The sequence below is a fragment of the Macrosteles quadrilineatus genome, unplaced genomic scaffold (genome assembly GCF_028750875.1).
Source record: "Macrosteles quadrilineatus isolate MER2022 unplaced genomic scaffold, UCM_ALF_1.0 Scaffold_4__1_contigs__length_99947679, whole genome shotgun sequence".
NCBI classification, from domain to species: Eukaryota; Metazoa; Arthropoda; class Insecta; order Hemiptera; family Cicadellidae; genus Macrosteles; species Macrosteles quadrilineatus.
The window spans coordinates 75,791,977-75,811,957 of NW_026542597.1; the positions used below are offsets into that span (position 1 = coordinate 75,791,977).

Genomic DNA, 19,981 nt, shown 5'->3' on the forward strand with positions numbered 1-19,981 from the left:
TTACATAATACAGTTTGGCACTGTCCTATAAATGTGGACTAGTTAGTTAAATTTATAATGACTTAACCTAACCTCTAAACATAATAAATAAACAATCAAGTGTTACAGATAGGCTATAAATAAAGTAAAAATGGCAAAGATTGACCAAAAGGCAATTGTATGCTTTAAGACGTTTTATGCGTCCTAAACGTTTTAAGAGTGGTTGTTGATAAAACGTATTTCTAAAACACTACTTCTGACAGAAAAATTTTAGGGAAATTAAAATCTGTATTGGTTCAACCCTTAAAAGTTTGTTAAATTAATTACGGTTAATTTTGTTAATCTCTTTGTTTACACATTCTCATTCTGATACTACAAAAATATGCATGCAATAAAATAAAGTTTTTTTACTGCATTTGTACATGCTGAATAAAGGTATTTTTATTTGACAAATGAAGTTAAGCACGTACATATATTCCCTTACATGTTGAAAACATGCATGCCATTATTCTAAAACTCATAATCAATTGATAATTATTTTGATTCTAAATCCATTATAATCTCCAATCATTTATACAGGATTATTTATTTATAAAACTGTCGATGCATAGAATATGAACAGAAGCAAGTGTACAAGTTAACATTGAATTATTGCTACAAATTTACAATTTATCACAAATTTGCACATATCATTTGCTCCAGCATCATAGCTGTCTAAAACCCATACAAAAATCTAAAATGTGTAATTAAAAACTACATTTCATGGGACCTTTAACTAGACCAGGAGCAAATGGGTTCTAATAAAAATTGGTGCTTAAGATTAAGATTGCTCTAATATTGCGTGTCTGTTAAACGTTTAAATTATGATATGACAAAGTTTTTGTATTTATTACCTTGTGTATGCTTTATAGCTCAGTGATTCATAGTTTATGATAAAGATTAAAAATGATTATGAAAATTTAGTAATTTTTAACCCTTTGTCACCCAAACTAAACTAGATATAGCTTAGGTGAAAAAACGTGTAAGATGACCTTTAGTTGGGGCAGGTTACTTCATAATTTCCAAAGCTAAAAATAGAAAATTGCTGATTTTGGAGCATCTGTTCTCTATCATTTATTGTTTTGGAAAAAAATTACGTAACTAATTTGAACAATTCAGGTTTGTAAATTTATTTAGGATTATTTTATATTGTAGTAAGACTGACTAAATAATACAAACGTAATTTACAACCGTACAACTACATTTTAGAGACTCAACTTTACGTAAATACTAATTTCAATAATTTAAACATAATTTGAACGCTGTTAAGCATACAAAAGGTAAGAACGTTCCTAAACTACATATTGAAATACAATGACATATATTTCAAATACAATTTCAAACCATTAAACTTCGTTGTAAGATTCAAGTCTGCTTTGGTTTTCACAATAGTCGCTTGTACAAGAATTTTATACGAATATAAAAGTGTAAAAAGCTGTATGAAATCAACTGTTTCATTACTATAGTGATGAGAAAACAGAAGGCAGCGTTGACAGTTTGTGCTTGGTGTTGGATTGTGTTGGTACGAGGGAAGAAGATGAAGTTAGCTACAGTTGGAACCAGGACTTGAAACTGACGAATCCACTGGTAACAGAACTACCAACATTGCCACTAGCACTGCCAGTATTGCCAACACCCCCACTGCCCCTGCCCAAACTGTTTCCTCATTTCTTTTCTGTAACATATAGTTAGAGTCAACTATGTAAAATAAATTAAGTTGTCTACAAGTTCCCTTAAAAAGTTTTTGACTTGGTGCCAGTGTGTGGTTTTTCTGATATATAGTTACAACTCCTTGAATTTGAGACATCATAATTCGAGCAATAAGTAAACTCATTGTTGCCCTTTTAATAATCTATGAAAAAATTATATTAATATCAGTAGCATTACAGTGACTTCAGCAATCATAATTCACTTTTTATTCAATCAAAAACTTGAAAAATAAACAATTACAAAGGGCAAATTCAAACAACAATAACTATAAGTTTGCACATGAACAGATTAATTAATTGAGTAAGGCCTAAATTTATTAGACCAAAGTATAAAGGGGTATTTTAATCCTATTGCAGATAATTGGTGTGAACCAAAAAATTCCCCGGAATTAATAAATTCTGGGTGATGTGACTTAACGTTTCTTGTCAATATTTCCTCAATTATCAATTCCTGGTAGCCTAATTTTATGCCACAATAGGTGCGCTACAGTATATAAATGAATAAGACAGCATACAGTAGTATTAACTTGACTGAGTATTCACCCACCCGACTGCTATGTGGTGGCAGCGGCAATGACATGGACCTGACTACCCTTACTGCAGTTGTACACTTGGCCAGGAGAGAACGGCTCTGACCTGGGGTGCGAGTCTGCGTGTAACACTATAACAAACACAATTACTCAATATTCAACATCAATATATTGTGTCCTCTCTGCAACTCAAACCTTTCTTGGTTGAAACTGCGATCAGTGACCCTGAAATTTTTTATGTGTTAAGCTTTGTGTTTCTTGCATCATATGGAATCTTTCCAATTCAGTTAAACCTGCTATCCTTAAAACAAATTGTAAAATCAAGGCCCTTGTGCTCTATGTTACTTCCTTATTATTTAATATTAAGGTATGGTTAGCAGCTAACTTGCCCATGATGAGAGTTCCAGGCACAGGCTTTATAGCACAAAGGTGTACAACAGCATTAACCTTATATTTCACCCCTTCTAGGAGGCTTCTTCAGAAGGAACAAGGAAGTATAGTAAAATCACCTATAACTGCTTAGTAACTAATCACCAATCAGTTAGTCAGTGACTACATTCTGGTATGAGTTTATCACCAAACAGAAATTCTTGAGTCCTTCACCAGATTTTCTGGAGTGATCTTGCATTATTTTTATTCTCATGCAGAGGTACACTATTACCATAATGGCATAAAATATTTGATACAATATACAACATTTGAAATTCTCATTCTGCAAACAAGACAATGCATGGGTGTTATGAGCCCATGTTCTGTCATTGAGAAATTCTTAGCACTAAAAAAACCTTCTTCCAAAGTCAGGTGGTTAGTATTCCTCTCACCGAGTTCCATGAAAAAATGTGTACTTTAACCAGCGATCTGTTAAACATTTGATTTTTTTGTACAATGCTATGAGAAAGTCACTGTAGCATGTTCTCAGAAGGAGTTAATTAGTTTTCTACTTTCAACAAGGTTTACCTCTGCCTGAGGAAAGTTTGACATCGGCAGGGATGTACTTGGAGAGCCGCACCAGGGGGAGAGGGAGGTATCCGTTGATGAGGGGCATCACATCCAACGTTACAGACTGTCTCTCCCCTGCTTCTACATTAATAACACCTGGAACAGAAATATAAAATATAAAGCTATGTAAGACTAAAGGTCGATGCTTGAATAGCGATCTATGCAGCTTAAGATGGTGTTTCAATCATGGTAAACAGAGGTTATGCATGGCTTGGTTTGAGATGGAACACTGAGCTTTTCTTTCTTCTCCTTTTTCAAGAGAAATTGTTAATAGGATATGTGGAACTATGTTTTTAAGAAAATATCAAAATTATCTGTTGCTGCATAAATTTTGCTCTACTGCTTTTGCTTACATTGTAGCAAAAATGGTCAATGGAGGAAAGGCAAAAGGAAATTACAGAATTAAAGAGGACAGTATACAGGAGTAGAGATTAGAGGCTATGAATTTATCATAGGTTTAAGTTCTGGTAACAAAATTTTAAAAATAAACCACTGTACAGAGTTATTGCAATTGGAAAGATTTTAGAAATAGGTTGAACAATTATTTCCAATCTGGTTTCACAGATGTTATTTACACACAATGTGGCCATAAAACACAGGCATTTGTAGATCACCTTTTTTATCCTTTTACGACACTATATTAGGCTCAAGCAACGGGATTCTGTCCCAAACCACAAATTAGTTCATCTAGCTGACCCCCAGTCCCCAGTTCAAACAGACCATAAAATATTGATGTGATGTAGAACAGGGCAAATTTATTTTTACAACACTTTTAGCCTACTGGTGCAAAATTATCAAACACTTACTTACAATAAAACACTAAGAAGACACTTGGGTGTGTTGCTATGTGCTAGCCTAGTAGTTAGCGTCTCTGACTTCTATGTGAGAAAAAGGAGTTTCTTCCCAGGCAAATCCAAAAAAATTAAATGGACTGAACGCTTTCCTTAAGGGTTTGTCACGCCTTTGGAAATGCCACTAGCGTAGTCAATACCACTAACAAGACGCCGTACACACCTGCGGTGTTGGCACAGATGGCCCACATGGTCTGGTCAGCGAGCACCTCGTACATCAGACTAGTATCACTGCTGGCGCACACTCTCTGTACACTGATGTGCAGGTGACAGACGGTGCTGGCGCGACAAAACTCACTGTCCTTAGTCGGTTCCACTCGAGCTTCCACGATGAACAGCGTCTGAAAAATGCATCACTGCTTACTTACCAAGTTTGTGATCATAGGAGCTGATATTGTATTGAGTTTGGATTTGTTTTTAATTTTAAAAACAATTATCTTTGTTTGAACCTGGTTGAAAATAGGTAAGTGGCAATAATAGCCGAATGGTTATAGTAATAATTCATCTTGTACTCATAATTTTGCTGGTTTATCAGAGAAAATCAGTAGTTCATATTTGGGTTTTTGTTTTTGTTGTAACTAACTCACCTAGCTGGTTTGTAACTGTAGAATGTGTACATTGTTTTGTTTTAACAAGTGTTTTAAAAATTTTACTAATTCTTTCTGAACTTACCGCTCAGACTGTAAGACAGGACTGTTCATATTTTTCTTGGAGGGAAAAACATCAAATTAATTGTCTTGAGAAGGATCTAGCAAAAAACACAAGGGTCTAGGTTATTACGATTGTGTCAGAATAACAAGCTTACCTGGATGGCAACTGGCACAAGAAACGCAAAATTTTACATTTTACAAAAAAAGTATATTGACAGCGATTTCAATTTCAACTTTTCAACTAAGGAAGGTTTGAGTTAGTGGTAGAGTTGTCTTCAGGCCTAATTCATACTATACCATTTATATCAAATGATATGTTCATATTAGAATACTATTCTTTCTACAACTTAAACCCATAATGATTGAAAATGCTGTCAGGACAGTGCAATGTTCTAATGTTTGTGTACAGTGTAAAGTTGTGTGTCTCTTGTGCCAGATTGGACTCTTTTCCATTTGGGCAAGCGTAGTATCCTCACAAAAAGATTGTATTGTGTGACCTTTTTCTGTGCTAACAATTGCCTGGTATTAATTTCTATGGTGAGTTAGTTGTGCATCTAGATCCATTCCTTCTTAGTTAATGTGTTTTCTTACCTTGTAGTTAATGATGTCAAAAGGGCACTTGTAGGTGATGTGGGGGGAGTTGTCAGGTGTGAGTGGTTTGTACTGTACAGTAAACTCAGTGCGTATCGGAGGAGTACTCGGAGAGTCGTCAGGCTGTAGCTCCCACATAAACGCTACTCGCTTGTCAGAGCTAACAAACTGTCAAAACAATCATCAAACTGACAACTTACGATAAATACCAAAGTTGGGGTTTAAAAAATTACATAAAAAAGTACATATCACTTAATTATAATTTATTCATGGCCCTCTCTTGATGGATCATCTTTAGAAGCTCAATAAAAATTGTACATTTCAGTTCACTAGGTCCGAAAATATAATTTCACAAGTTCCAAAGGATGTTTCTTTAGGTCCAAAATGCATAAGGTCCAAAAGTAAATAAGCAGAAGTAAACATTCACTTTGTGAAGTCAATTTTTTAAAGAGACTATCCTTTGGACCCAGTGAAACTAGTGAATTTCAGAAAAGTCAAAACTATATGATTTAGTAGCTTTTAAGTTTAGATAATTCAAAAATAGGAATAGTTGCGCCTCTCATATTGAAGGCATTTGAGTACACGCTTAGACCAGCCGCATTCCTTGCTTAGGTAATGCTGTGCTTACTTCCTTATGTGATGTAACTTTTTATTTGTGTAACTTATTATAATAAACATTTCTTGTTGTTCTGTGTTATAGATTCAATTTGACCACTACAAAAAACCATTCAATCCTAAGAGATTTTACAAACATTTGTCAAAGCCAGGTGCTTAACTTACCAGCCGTTGGCCTTCCGTGGGGTTGTGAGAGACAAGTTGGACGGGGCAGGTGGAAGTAGCGACCAACTGAGGTTGAGACAGTTGTAACAGTCGGTCACTCAACCCCACCACAGACACGTGTATGAACTTGTGTAGGTAGGCAGTATGGAGCCTAGACACTGTGAGGAACGGAGGTTGAAACTGTAGCAGGAGAGGTTTCTCATCCTCTACCCATGGACACCTCAGGGTGATCTGTAAATAAATCATTTAAATGAGGTTTCACAATCAGCATTGATTTATACTACGGCTCAAGTTGACACAGATAAAGAATGCATATTTAAAATGTTTGCTGCCAACAAGTCCGATTGGAGTCATGCCATACTAGCAGAGGTTCTGTATGACTCCGGGCAGAGTGACAGTACAGCTTTATAAAGACTGATCTACTGTGAACTCTGCATTTATAGGGATTGACTAAACTATGTCAACCGGTTGTGCCGGTCCAATATTAAATTTTAGTTGCATTCATTTTTGGTTCCCGTCACTAGCGCTCCTAGCTAGACAGAAAAACGTATGAGAAGATTGCGCAGTTGAATGGTCTTGATTTAGCTCTTCAGAAAAGGAGGTATATAAAAAGACAACTTCCTATGAACAGTAGATAATTTTTTTAAAGTTTCTTTTCTAGAGTGCCTTACGGTATATGTGATTGAACTTATTCATATTATAAACCTGCTGTCCATAGTCAAAATGGGAAGGCAATAATATAAAGAGGAAAAACTGAAGATTTGTATCAAATTTTATATACCGGTACCTATTTAAATATTTCTGTAATTGGTGAATTTTCTTCAAAGATCTTCCTATGAAGTATAGTTTGAACATTTATCTTACACATCATACGTCCTATAATTCAACAAATCTGCAATCAAAACTCCTGTCTATTTACAGAAATAATAATTTTAAAAAATATGAAATTCCTACAGTACAATATGTCTGGGACCTTGGGCCATAGAGCAGTGTATGAAAACTCACAATATTAGTCCACTGTGCGATTTGTTGGATAAATTAGCTATATATAAATTAGCTTTGGAGGTTAACAAAAAAAACTTCAATACTGACCACATGGTCTATAGGCGAGCTGTCCCGCTGCGGCGCCAACTCAGCAAAAACTATGATAGGCAACTCTAGCGTCTTGAACGGAGGTGCCGCAGGTAAAGCAATGTCCAGTTGTCTACTTGGCGTATCAGTCTCTGTCAGCTGCAGTGTCAAGCCTGCCGTGGTGTGCAAACGAAGAACGGAGCTCTACGAACACATTGCAAACATCAACAAAATCCTAGGAAAAACAATTTATCTTGCGAGGTAAAAAAACCTATAACAATTGATATAGTGCTAACTTAGGTTGTTAGGGCCTACTTTTTAAAAGATAAGCCAAGTGCCCGATTAGGATTTTTTTAAAGGTGATTAAGTTCAGCTAGGTAACCTGAGAAAGTTATGAGTCCAGGGGCTAATAGAGACATAATAACAAAACAAGTCATAAAACAAAGCATTCGTCCTAATATAGTAATTCTCTAAAGAGTAGGTTGAAGGAGAGACAAATAAGGGGAAAATTATCCCTAGGAGTCTAAGCTAGTTACGCTATCCTCTTTTTCTAAGAAATGGTTACATTTTTACTTAGCGTTCTTTGATGTAAGGTAAAGGAATGGGGAATTGCTAAAACAATAATTAATTGTTGATCAGTGATGTGTGTGTCTGTGATCATCGCGTTCATCTTGAGGAACTTGAGTAATTTTTGTTTGATTTTGATGAAATTTGGTTTAAAGGTGTAAGGCGGGATAAACTTGAATGAATTCGTGAACTAGCGTGATCGGACGATGGGAACAGGGTTTTACAAGGGGTTTTATAGGGTAAAATTGGTTTTTCTCATTTTTGACCATCAAAACACAAAATTTCCCAATTTCTCTCTAGACCATTTTAAAGAGCTTAAAAAGACAAATAATTTAGTATATTGAAGTGTTTTTGTGTGGTTATTGGTTACGGAGAAAATTCAAAAAATTGCAAATTTAAAATTCCCATGTTATTCTTATGGAGAATATTGTAAAATGTTATATTTTGCTTGTTTATGGATTTATTTTGATCAAACTTGGCAAATTTATTTATTTTATACTAAGCTATTAATATTTTACTAAAAAACACACTTTTTATTAGCCTCCCTGTAGCAGCAAACCTAGGTACTCGTTTAACTTAATGTTATTTAAATAGATTTAATTGTATATCAATTCAGGCAAATGGAAATTCGCTTAGTCTGCAGGTTTGCTGCGGCGGGGGTATTATTGTTTATGTTAATACATATCAGTAGGGATTCTTTTAAAACAAAAATTATATTTGACACTGTTCAATGTAAAGCCTAATCAATAACTAAAGACAATTTGAATTGAACAGAACAAGTCACTCATTCAATTTAATTCACCAGATTCTTGGGATTCATCTATACTATCAACTACAAGCCTTAATACTTACATGAGGTATGTGTCTGCTGCCTGTGTGTATGTTGACGACTAGTGTTTGAGGAAGTCCTGCCAAGAGATCCTTTTCTCCTTTGATCAGTCTTGTGGTTATTGGCATGTCAACTACCTCGTATTTTAACCTTGGCTTGATGCAGTCCGATAAAAACTCCAACCCAGGCAAGCCCACACATAACTGGCACAGTTTAAACATTCCTGGCTGTTCAGTCTGTAAAATAGAAAATTTCAACTCTTACATGACTCAACAGAGGGTTTTCCTCGCAACACCTACAACCTTTTTTTAGATACCGGTAGGTTGCCATACTGCTTGGAGTGAGCTGTGGACCTTTCTCGGACAAAAATCAAGTTTCTTAGGAAAGTAGTGCCAACATCTTCTGCAGTGACAGAAAAATCATAAACATCTGCATATGTATACAAACTTGAACGAATAGTGGTTATGGCATCTGGGGGAAATCAAAATGAAAAAGTAAACCAGACCCAAGTCTAGATCTCCCCATGCCATCTACAGTAATAACTTCTTACATATAGGAGAAATTTGTTAAAAATAAAAATATAAGTTTGTTTACCAGGTTCTCATGACTAAAAGCTCAGGAATAACCGTGACCTCTAAAGAAAATAAGTAAATTTGTTCAGATCAATTCATTGTCAAAAACATTTTTTTTATTTTAAAATAAGGTACAAGTCAGTAAATTAATTGCCACGAGATAAATACTTAGTAATTATAAAATTCATACTCCCAACTTACAATTCCTGCCAGAGCAATTTCTTGATGAAAAATCTCCAAAAAAGCTTAGGTGGTGAGATAAAACGAGAGTGGATCTTACCTTTGCTCTCAGAACTATTTCATTCTTCCCAGGTTTCAAGGTAACATATGTAGTTTTCAAGGAATGAGTGTAATCGGCTCTGGCTATGGTGACTATTTTGGTAGGCCTCAGTTGACTGTCTTGCCGCCTGTAAAATTATATTCAGTATTAAAAATATGATTGCAAGAAACAAGTTTTCTATATCAAGAATATCAAGACTGTGTGAAATTTCACCTTTAGCTTATTGAGGGCTTTTTACATTATAGTAGATGAAATGCATAATACATGAACCCAGAAGGGACTCGACCACTAAATCCCATAAAGAGCCATGGGGAAAGAGGCTGGAACTTTTATAAGATGACTTAACTTTTATAATACCGCATGTCTTGTGTCCCAACAAATCACGGTACTTATGATCATATATCACTTCAAAATGTGGTTCACAAAAGCATCCCTTGTCTAGCTTTGAATAAACAGATAAGATGAGTGAAGGACGTATCACACCCTAAATAGTATTGTTTAAGCTACTAAAGGTTAAGACAATCATTTTTAACAGTTTAGACGAGGGTCGAGTCTCGAGGTTTGCAATGAGCCTACTGCAATTTTATTATAATACAAGATTTAAAAAAATGGAAAATGTACTAGTTTCTATTAATGTCCTAGTTTAAATTTTTACCCTCTTTTCCAATATTGGGATTTTTTTTTGTCCCACTTCATGAAAATAGTAAGAGTTTCAACTTAACCTGCACTACTTACAATTCTGTGTGTGTAAGCTAGCAACAAACCTTAAACAAGCTGATTTCTGGAAGCGTGTCGCAACATTGGCTTGAGCTAAGCTCTTGTCTTGCTTGTAATCAAATTTCTCCACCAAGGGTGCTTTCTGCGATGTCGACTTAAGTTCTTCAAAATCCACCCTTTAACAATTTAATACATTTTTACTTAAACTTTATAGTAAAATTAAAATATACTTACCGGTACTTATTTTTGATAGGCCTATTTAATTTTCTTAATAATACTATATAGTAGTTTAAATATTTTGCAATTACACATTTTATGGAGTTTGGCAAATATTTTAGTAATATACTAAGGCTACAGATATTTTTAAAAAGGTTTGGCCATAGTTGTTTTGAAAGAGTCCCAAAACGCACATCCGCAGGAGATAGAGACACTTAACTGTAAAAATAAAAAATAAATCCATGTTTTTTTATGCTTGAAAATTTTCAAGGTTCATTCATAGATTCAATGTGTCCACGTTGGGTACCCAACCCAGTTAGAGTTAACTAAGCAATCTTGGGGTTTAAACAACAAACATTACATAAAATCCAAATAAATGTTTACCAAGAAACCAGTTTATCCGGTTTACTCTCCCCAGTATCTTCCTTGGCTGCTTTCTTGGTAATGTTGGGCTCTTTCTTGGAAGGCTCAGTGGCTATCTGGATGTACGGACAGGCGATGTCACCTGGTAAGTTACTTCGTAACACCACAGTCGCCTCCACCACATCCTCCATCTCCAGGACTTGCACTCTGATGCTCGACAGTGCAAAACTCTCGGAGAATCTGCACGTCCATTGTGGCTCTGTGAAAAAAATACAGTTGTTGTAAATATTTCAGAAATCGTTGTTTGTACCATTGTAACTGATGTACAGTAATGAAATAATAAAGGATTCATTCATTCATTCAAATGGATATATTGGGAATATTTAATTTACAATGTAGATGTGGATGGTTGTATAGTCCAGGTAGGTTTAGATATGCGTTTTTGCTTCTCTAATAGTATTAGCACATGCCCCTAGGTTCTTTACAAACTCTGTAAACAAACCAATGCTTCAGGGATTATGGTACATCTAGTAGAAGTATATAAGCAGCGACTTCTAAAGTTCTATTAAGTTTGATATCTAAAAACATTCACTGTGTTTCTTAATTTAAAAAGCACATGCTCTGTGGTTGTGATGGCAGTATGTGCTCCTAAACACAATTCACCTTAGTTGTAGTACGATATTAAATACCACATTTACCTGACTTGTGATCTTCTAATAACCGTTTCATTTCATCAAAATAAAACATTCTTGTTTCTATATCTAAATGAGTCGTTGAAGCAATGGAAGCACATGTCTTGCAATACCTACAAAAAGTTACACATTATTAGACTCAAAGAGATATTTGACCAATCATTTTTTTTTACTAATAAATAATGTTTGGAAAAAGTGATTTAAAAAATAAGATATTAACATAGGACACTAACTCTTACATAAGTTTCTTTAAATGTTAGATGTTTAGATTTATGAAATAGGACAAAAGTTTAAGCATGTCAACAATACCTTTTACAGTCTTTCAGTTCTCGGTAGCAGGAAGCCAGTTCGATCCTAGTTTGAGCAGCCAGTTGATGCCAACCGTCCTCAACATAACAGTGTAAAGAGTTCCTCAGAAACATTGAGGCCGAGTTCAAGTCACCTAACTTTTTGTAGAAACTTGAAAGATTTTTACCGATGTCATGGGCACAACGGGCCCGACCAATGAGCTTGTATGTGCTGATCGCTAGCTCTGATAGTTCCTGAAATACAGAAAAGAGAATATTTTCTAATAGTTGTTTAGCCTCCGCATTACTGTATTATACTTAAAATGGTTTACAATACCTGCATATAGTAATACTTTGTTGCTGTTTTGGCAATTAGTTTGGTTAGTTAGTCTAGACTTTACTTCAGCCCAGTCACAATCATTTCTGTCACTGTCCCTTTGCGTGTTTCATGATTTTGTAAAAGTGTGTCCGTTCTATGTTATCCTGTGTCGTATATGTTTTATTTATTGAACTCTGTTAACGACATTAGAATGAAGTGAATACCTTGAGGCCTGATGATGGTTCAGAGGAACTGAAACTAGTTGCCAAAACAGCAACAAAGGATTACTATATGCAGGTATTGTTAACCATTTTAAGTAACAGAGGATATGTTTTGAGATATTTCAGCCTACTATTCTAACAACAAGCCTTAAATAAAAATAAAATCTGATGACAACTAGATTTAGCCTAAAATAGAAAAACAATATATGAAAATTCATAATTCCATATATTAATCTACTTCGGTATTCGGTTTAATAAAGTATATAGGTTAAGTACCCACAGTAAAAATAAAGAAATATACACATTTTTTTATATAACGAACAACAATATTGACCTTGACGGTTAATCAAGGTTGTATATACTATACTTGGAAACCAAATAACACAGACTATGGGATGATACCACAAACTAACAGTCCACAGTTGTATAAGTTATATGTTTTTTATGGTATAACGCAATGTTCGTACCAGGTACTGCTTCTTGAAGGCTTCCTTGGAGGAGAGAGCTTGCCGTAGTCTTGCAGCCGCGGTGTTGGTTGGAGTGTCCCCGATGCCAGCGGACAGCAGCACCACAGTGTGCAAGTGTTCTCCTGTGATCTCAACACCTGGCATCAGCCCACACAGCTGGCCCAGCTCTGTCAGCTGTTACAACAAAAAATGACATTACATCAATAACAAACTCTTTAACTAAAGGAGCTAGCAGTTCATGCTCTAATGTATTGAAATTGTGATAAAGTTTGAAAACTAAACTGATACTGACCTTGTCCCTAGCGTAGGCCCAGAGTGTGGCTGTGAAGAGAGAATAAGCGGCGACTTGACTTGTGTCGTTGAACCTGGCACAAGTATCCAGCACCTATATTACAATGATATTTGACTTATGTTAATCTCATGGTAATAAACAGTAAACAAGAGAATATTAAACAAACTATGATGACAATATGCAGTATAAATAATTATAACATATATTCCCTCACAAATAAATATGTTTCTCAGCAAAGATAACATTTCTTGTTTTCCCATTTTAACATTTAATCAATTTTACAAACCAGAGTCATTGTAGAAAAAGGAGGATAGCAGCTAGCTTACATGGAGAAATGTAGGTAGGTCATAGAATATACATGGTCAATTCTCTATCACTTACTCTACACTTGATAAAGTCCCCCAAGAGACAAAATATTGTCTGTTCAGTGTCTCTATGGCCTACCTACACTTCTTCATGTAAGCTAGCTGAATCTTCGTTATTCTATAATTCAAAATACTGGCCTAAAGCCTTTCCTTGAACAAAACAATCCATAGTCATTGTAAGTTTAAAATTATGTAACCAATCAAAGCAATGTATCACTTTGGCAGACATTAACAGGCATTTATTTAAACAACCTTTATCTTCTGATATATGTGGCTATTTGAAAATTAGCTTAGGTAAACGAATATGTTTTTTATTACATTCTCTAGTATAACAATCATACTGTATAGTCTAGAGTAAAAAAGTTTCAACTCGTAAAAATAACCTATTAAGTAGATAATAACATTATATTTCAGTAAGAATTGAAATACCTCAAGACAACAAAGGAAGATCCAAGAGGCCACGGCGCCCTCTGGACTATCCACCTCGAGAATGCGTAGCTCGTTGATGCAGTTGTGAAGGAACGGTAAACATCGCTGGGCTATCTGTGATGCAAATAATGTTAAGTGTTAGAAAACTTTAAAGCTTGTAAAAAATGTATCACATACTAAGGCGTGTTTCTGCACACCGTTTAATTTTAACACCTAATAGTTAAAGAGTTCAGAATAAGTTTGAGTTATTTTTTGCTTATCGGTTAGGCTAAGTTTAGTATTATTTTTGGTAATTTAACAAACCCCCTTAAGTGTAAGACAATCGAGAGTCAGCTGTGTTTAAAATAAACATAAACAGATTTGTAATACACTTGCCTCCCAAGGTTTACAAGTAGCCATGAGTATTGAGCACTGCCGAGAGAAAAGATAACTTCGGAACTGCAGCAACGAGATGTCGCTCTGTTGAATCTTCTTTCTCGCTTCCACGTCTATTGTCTTTGACAAGCTGAGGCCAGGCCATTGGTCTATTGCTGCTTGAAACCCACTCAGCCACTTCGGCGTGTCTGTGATGATAACATTTCTTTCTGTCATTAAAATGTTATAGAGGATGGTAAAAAGTTAAGGAGATAGCTTGGATAAAATATTTTGAGTAAATTGACTGACCTTTCATTGGACCAATAAAAACATTGCTTTGAGAAAATGAAGGAATCCAAGGTGTGTTTATAAGTGGTTTAATAAGAGTGACTATTCAAAACCAAAAATTGGTTCCTATTTTAAAAGCTTACAGTGATATGCATTCAAAGATATTTTATATTTAAATTATTTAAGGTTAAATTTAAGTTAAATCATGTACCGTACTCTAAAGTAGATTTCTCAAATAATTGAGCATTAGGCTAGAATCTTTGTCTTTTAAATAATGTAAGATTAGCTTGTGTAAACAAATCTGACTAAAATCCAACAAAAAATAGTTATAAATACAAACTTACAATGACTCAATTAAGCCCAAGATACCTATATCCTTTTTGTAAAAACTAGGTTTCAAAAATTAAAATTCTAAAACAACACTAGGCCTACCGTAAAAAAATAAAATTAGTAAAGTTTTTATACGAACCTCCCAAATTTGAGTTTAAAACAAACTGAGTAAAAAGTGCATCCAACTCATCGTATTGAACAAGAGCTTCTTCATATACTCCAAGCATCTCCAGCACAAATGCAAGTTCTTCCTGTAATGAAATGTAATGATTAATTAATTATGGAATAAATTAAATAAATTAATAATAGGCCTAACTAATCTACAGAGTAGAAGTTCTTCTCAAATATGTCAGAAAAAACCTCATAGCCAGCCAATAATATTGTCTGGGTAGCGGAGTCGTTATCTACCTTCAAATCTGAGGGTCACTGGTTTGATCTCAGGCAAGATTTATTTTGGACCCAAATGCCTATTCATTGGACTACCTATCTATTTCTAACTTAAGGTTTACCTTAGATAGTTAACAAAACCAAGGATTAGACAGTTTCCTTGCAGAAAACTTATTTTAATTGTCCCAGGTGCAGAAAAACACAAAATAAAATGAAATATATATCAATTTCTATCATTGCAGAGCAAATTTACAATTTACAATACAACAGAGTCTAGGCTTAGGTGAGGGGGGAAGAGCGCTGTTTGATATTTTGATACATAAGGCCAACACAGCACCGGCGACTTAACGTTGATTGTTTAAGTGGCTATAATATTGTTATTCTTAAATAGTCTAGACTTGCATAAACAGTAATAGAACTATGTCATATGCATTTCAATTTTTTATGCCAATACCTGTAAGAGAAAATACTGGCAAAAACTCCACCCAGGTTGGTTTCTCTTCTCCCGCTGTTCTCGCACAATCTCTTCAAACCGCAGCAACGCTCGATCGTACGCAAACAACAAGAGTAACCTGAAGTTTACTAGCAACCCTCTCCATGACCCTGCGGATCTCGACTCTGATTTTAACGGGTTGATTACTGATAAACACCTGCAACATAGTTTTATAAATTAATTAGACATCAAATTGATTCATTCACCATCAACAAATTACAAGTTTGATTTGTCACAAGTTTTAAAACTGGCAGAACTTAACTTGTATGAATCACTAAAAATTTATTAAAACACTAAATCCGTTGATATGGAAAAGAAGTTGTCTGCATGATCATATAGCACAAAATGTTTCTCCTCGGAGTTAAACATCCGAGTATGATGATTTAGTTGTCAATTAACTACCTATTTCAGATGTGATCAGAAGTTTACTACAATATTATCAATAAAAATGTTTAAAAAGGAAAACATTTGCAGCCGGAGCACTTTGTAATTTTGGGATTTAATTTGTTAGGCCTACCTTCCAAACAAAATTGATGGACCTGTCAACTATGTAGTCCACAATATTATTGTTTTAGAAGAAAATTCAAGAAAAAAAGGAAGAAGGTTGGAGGCTGCATCCAGATAAATTTATATAGTAATTGGCCTTCATCATCGACTCTCTGGTAAGTTAAAAGGAAATAGATGATAAAGAATAAACAACAGAATACTATAAATTGTGATTCCCACCTGTCTGCATGTTTTGAGCCAAAATCACTTCTTATCTTGTCTAATACAGTAGTTCTTGGAATCAGTTTATTGCTTCGTCGGAAATCATAAGTCTCCACAAGCACAATCATCCAATCACTAATGTTATTTTGATTCAGTATCTTCATCCAAGACTCAATGCCCTCCTTGCCAGTTGATTTGTATGTTTCTACATCCTGTACAAATTAACATAATAATACTAACTTAAAGTGATGAGGCCTAGGTCTTTTTTTTCTGGGTGAAAATGCTTTTATGAGTTATCTTAGCAAGATATCAATGATCTGAAGAATCTACAGGGGCAGTAAAGTGGATCTTTTAGAGGTCGTTCTTGGTAGGAAGAGAGTAGGTAGGACCTACATTTTATACATGTAAATTTGAAATGGCGGCAAATTAAAGACAAGATTCTTAGCACTAAATTTGAAGATCTGAATAGTTTTCAAACAAATCGTTTTATTATTTAGTAAAGCCATTGACTATACACAAAGCATAGGTTCAGTCATTTTAAAGTGAATTGTTTTAACTTGGTTACTGAACCAATAGGTGGGGCCTATCGTTTAATCAAACCTAAGTTTTTAACACATAGATTTACACTTTCCATTCTAAGTAATTTTTAAAAATATGCTAATGCCTAGGCTACTTACAGGACATTGAGTCCAATATGTATGGAAGATAGGCTGGTGAATAAGACGATAATCTCCCTCTTTTGGCAGGATATCTTTGCTGAATGGCACAAATGTTGCAGGAACATGTACAGATTTGATTATCCGACCATAGGAACGTCTCCATTCAGTTGGCTCTTGAGGCAGAGCTGAAGTTAGAAGTGGTTCCAAATTTTTAAACAGATCTTTGTCTCCTGAAACTAAAAGAGAAATTTAACCTAACTTATATTTTGATGACGATTTCTCTCGGATTTATTTCTTGTAGCCTATATGGCAAATACTGTTCTCAGTCACTTGATTTATAGGCCTCAGAGTTAATGTGAGAAGAACAAATGGGTGGAAAAGGATTTTAATCTGTCTTGAGATATGAATGTGAATTTGTGTGCTTCGTTTGCCAACTTCTGAAGTCACTGGCTATTAACTAAAGCATAATTTGTGCACATTTAAACATAGGCCACAAAAGTATTAAACCTTAATGAAACATACATTAAATTATTGTTTAAAAGAGTAGAATTTAAATCCATGTGTGTAGCCCCTGAGCTGTTGGACATAATGTAAGACTAAATTACTTACGTAATTCCCGTCACAGCTCAATAAAATATGTCTATTCAGGGCATGTTTCGGTGTTAAAACACCATCGTCAGCTTCAGGTACATAGTGTAGAGTTGATCAGTTGTTAACATCGTCAGAAGATAAACACAGTACGGACACGAATAAATACATAAAACAATGAAACATTTAAAAAACAGGCCTGTTCTAACAAAAATGACAGACCGCACAGGTAGCAAGGGATAGACTAGACCAGCTTAGAACAGCTGATCCTTGCCCAATATCTCTTTCTCTCTCACACAACTGATAAGCATAAGCTGGTCTAGTCTGTCCCTTGCTACCTGTGCGGTCGGTCATTTTTGTTAGAACAGGCCTGTTTTTTAAATGTTTCATTGTTTTATGTATCTATTCGTGTCTGTACTGTGTTTATCTTCTGACGATGTTAACAACTTATCAACTCTACACTATGTACCTGAATCTGACGATGGTGTTTTAACACCGAAACATGTCCTGAATAGACATATTTTATTGAGCTGTGACGGGAATTACGTAAGTAATTTAGTCTTACATTAAAAGAGTAGACCTATAGTAATGCGAGCATTTTCTTGAGATTTCTTCAAGAACCTAGTCAAATTAAACCAGTATTGACCAGATCATGTGAGGGAACAATAGGCGTAACTTAACAAACACATTCTTGTCCAAAATAACCCCTAGTTTGAGCCTAGAACTTAAATCTAAGAACACTGAAACTGTAAACAAGAAATAGGCCTTGGCCTACCTATAAGTTTACACAATTACTGGGAGTATGCTTGATAGTATTGATTGACTATAAATTCTTAATATTAATTTAACCATGACATAGGCCAAGGAAATAGTGAAGGTAACTTATTGGATAGCCACTCCAATCTAGTCTACTGTTGTTTGCATACTTACAAGTAACTATGGGCTTTTTGTCCATAATTGAAACCACTCCAGTTTCTTCAGTTAAGCCATTTAGTACCAAACTTGTCCTTTGAGTCATAATGATTAAGGCCAACTGTCTGAAGGTAAAAGGAAAATTTGTCTATTGACACTTTAACTATAACCTCAAACACCCCATTATCATACTAAAGCTCAGCTAGTCAGCTATCACCTTGTATAATATAACAGCCAAAGTCAGAACCGAAGAAAGATATTTACATCACAAACAAAACACTGTTATCTCCTAAGTAAATGATATGGTATAGCTTTATTACGTTAAATCAATGCATTTTCACAAAACTTTACGTACACAAACCACTTATTTATCTCTTGTTCAGCCTCGCACTCGCATTCACTTCAATTTGACTGACTTGACTTGACAATTGGAAATTGACACTTGACAGTCTCACGAAAAAACATGAAAAAACGCAAAATTTTACCAGCGTTTTTCTTTTACAAAACATCCAACTAAGTGCCACATAGAGTATAAAAAATAAATATGGATAATTAGGCCTACTTCATAGTAAAACGGTAAAACTATCGATTATAGTAACAACTTATTTAGAAAGTTTCAAAATCAATAATTACTATTATTAGAATAGTTTATTATTAGGTATGCCTTTATTGGTTTCATTCAAAATTCAATTTTCATAAACAATGAACATGTTGGATACTGTGTATAAGCATAGATAAAACATACTCCCTTAGTAGATTTCTCATCCTTATGGAACAGCTGAAGACAATTTTATTGTTAGTTCATGTACGGTTTATGTAGAGGTCGTGTTTTGTTTACAATTTGTTTCCCGTTATTACAGCCATTTAAAACCTCGTTTAACCAAATAATACGATCTAATCATAAACAATAACTTGTCCCCTAGTTATATAACCAAACAGTAAAGCACAAATAAAGAAATTAACCCTAAAATAATGGAAACAAAGTTTCATCGACACTAGCGCCTTTGTGTCACGTACATGAACTAGACACGAAAAACGTGCTTCAAAATTTACAATGGGATGAGAAGTCTACTTGTGTTGGTTAGTCTATGGTATAAGTTAATCTTCAACCCTTAACCGCGCGCGTTGGGGTATGACATATCCCCACATACAATAATTTTGTCATAATTTTACAAGTATGGTGGCAACCCTAGGGAGCATAACAGTTAGCTGGCTCTAAAATAGCATATAATTATATGCTATCATCTGGCCGCAGCCTAGCAGGGTTTTTAGTCTTGACTCTTGATAGAGTCATTGACCTGTTATCACCACTCTGGGTCTGGCAAACCCCCACGCGCATGCTTGTGTTACCAGTACTGTGTTCATTGGGGGGGGGGGGGTCTAGTTTATTTATTTATTTATTTTTACGGCAAACACCATTTTTTACAATAGTTTTGATTGTGATACA

The 19,981-nt window shown here is 34.8% G+C and overlaps 1 protein-coding gene across 1 annotated transcript; it reads right to left on the bottom strand.

Annotated features, from left to right (window-relative positions):
• Positions 1 to 1,167: 1,167 nt before the first annotated feature.
• LOC128992035 (trafficking protein particle complex subunit 10-like) lies at positions 1,168 to 18,702 on the bottom strand. The gene is made up of 22 exons (XM_054415382.1): positions 18,553 to 18,702; positions 17,053 to 17,270; positions 16,394 to 16,587; positions 15,629 to 15,824; positions 14,927 to 15,038; positions 14,191 to 14,378; positions 13,816 to 13,929; positions 13,022 to 13,114; positions 12,730 to 12,903; positions 11,745 to 11,977; positions 11,442 to 11,548; positions 10,765 to 11,002; positions 10,212 to 10,340; positions 9,448 to 9,574; positions 8,619 to 8,831; positions 7,221 to 7,403; positions 6,129 to 6,359; positions 5,349 to 5,516; positions 4,271 to 4,448; positions 3,215 to 3,352; positions 2,275 to 2,388; positions 1,168 to 1,693 (listed from the first exon to the last, which is right to left on the bottom strand). Exons 1-21 carry the CDS (start codon positions 18,638 to 18,640, stop codon positions 2,282 to 2,284), a joined length of 3,429 nt encoding a protein of 1,142 aa, XP_054271357.1. The 5' UTR covers positions 18,641 to 18,702; the 3' UTR covers positions 1,168 to 1,693; positions 2,275 to 2,281.
• Between the last annotated feature and the right edge of the window lie 1,279 nt (positions 18,703 to 19,981).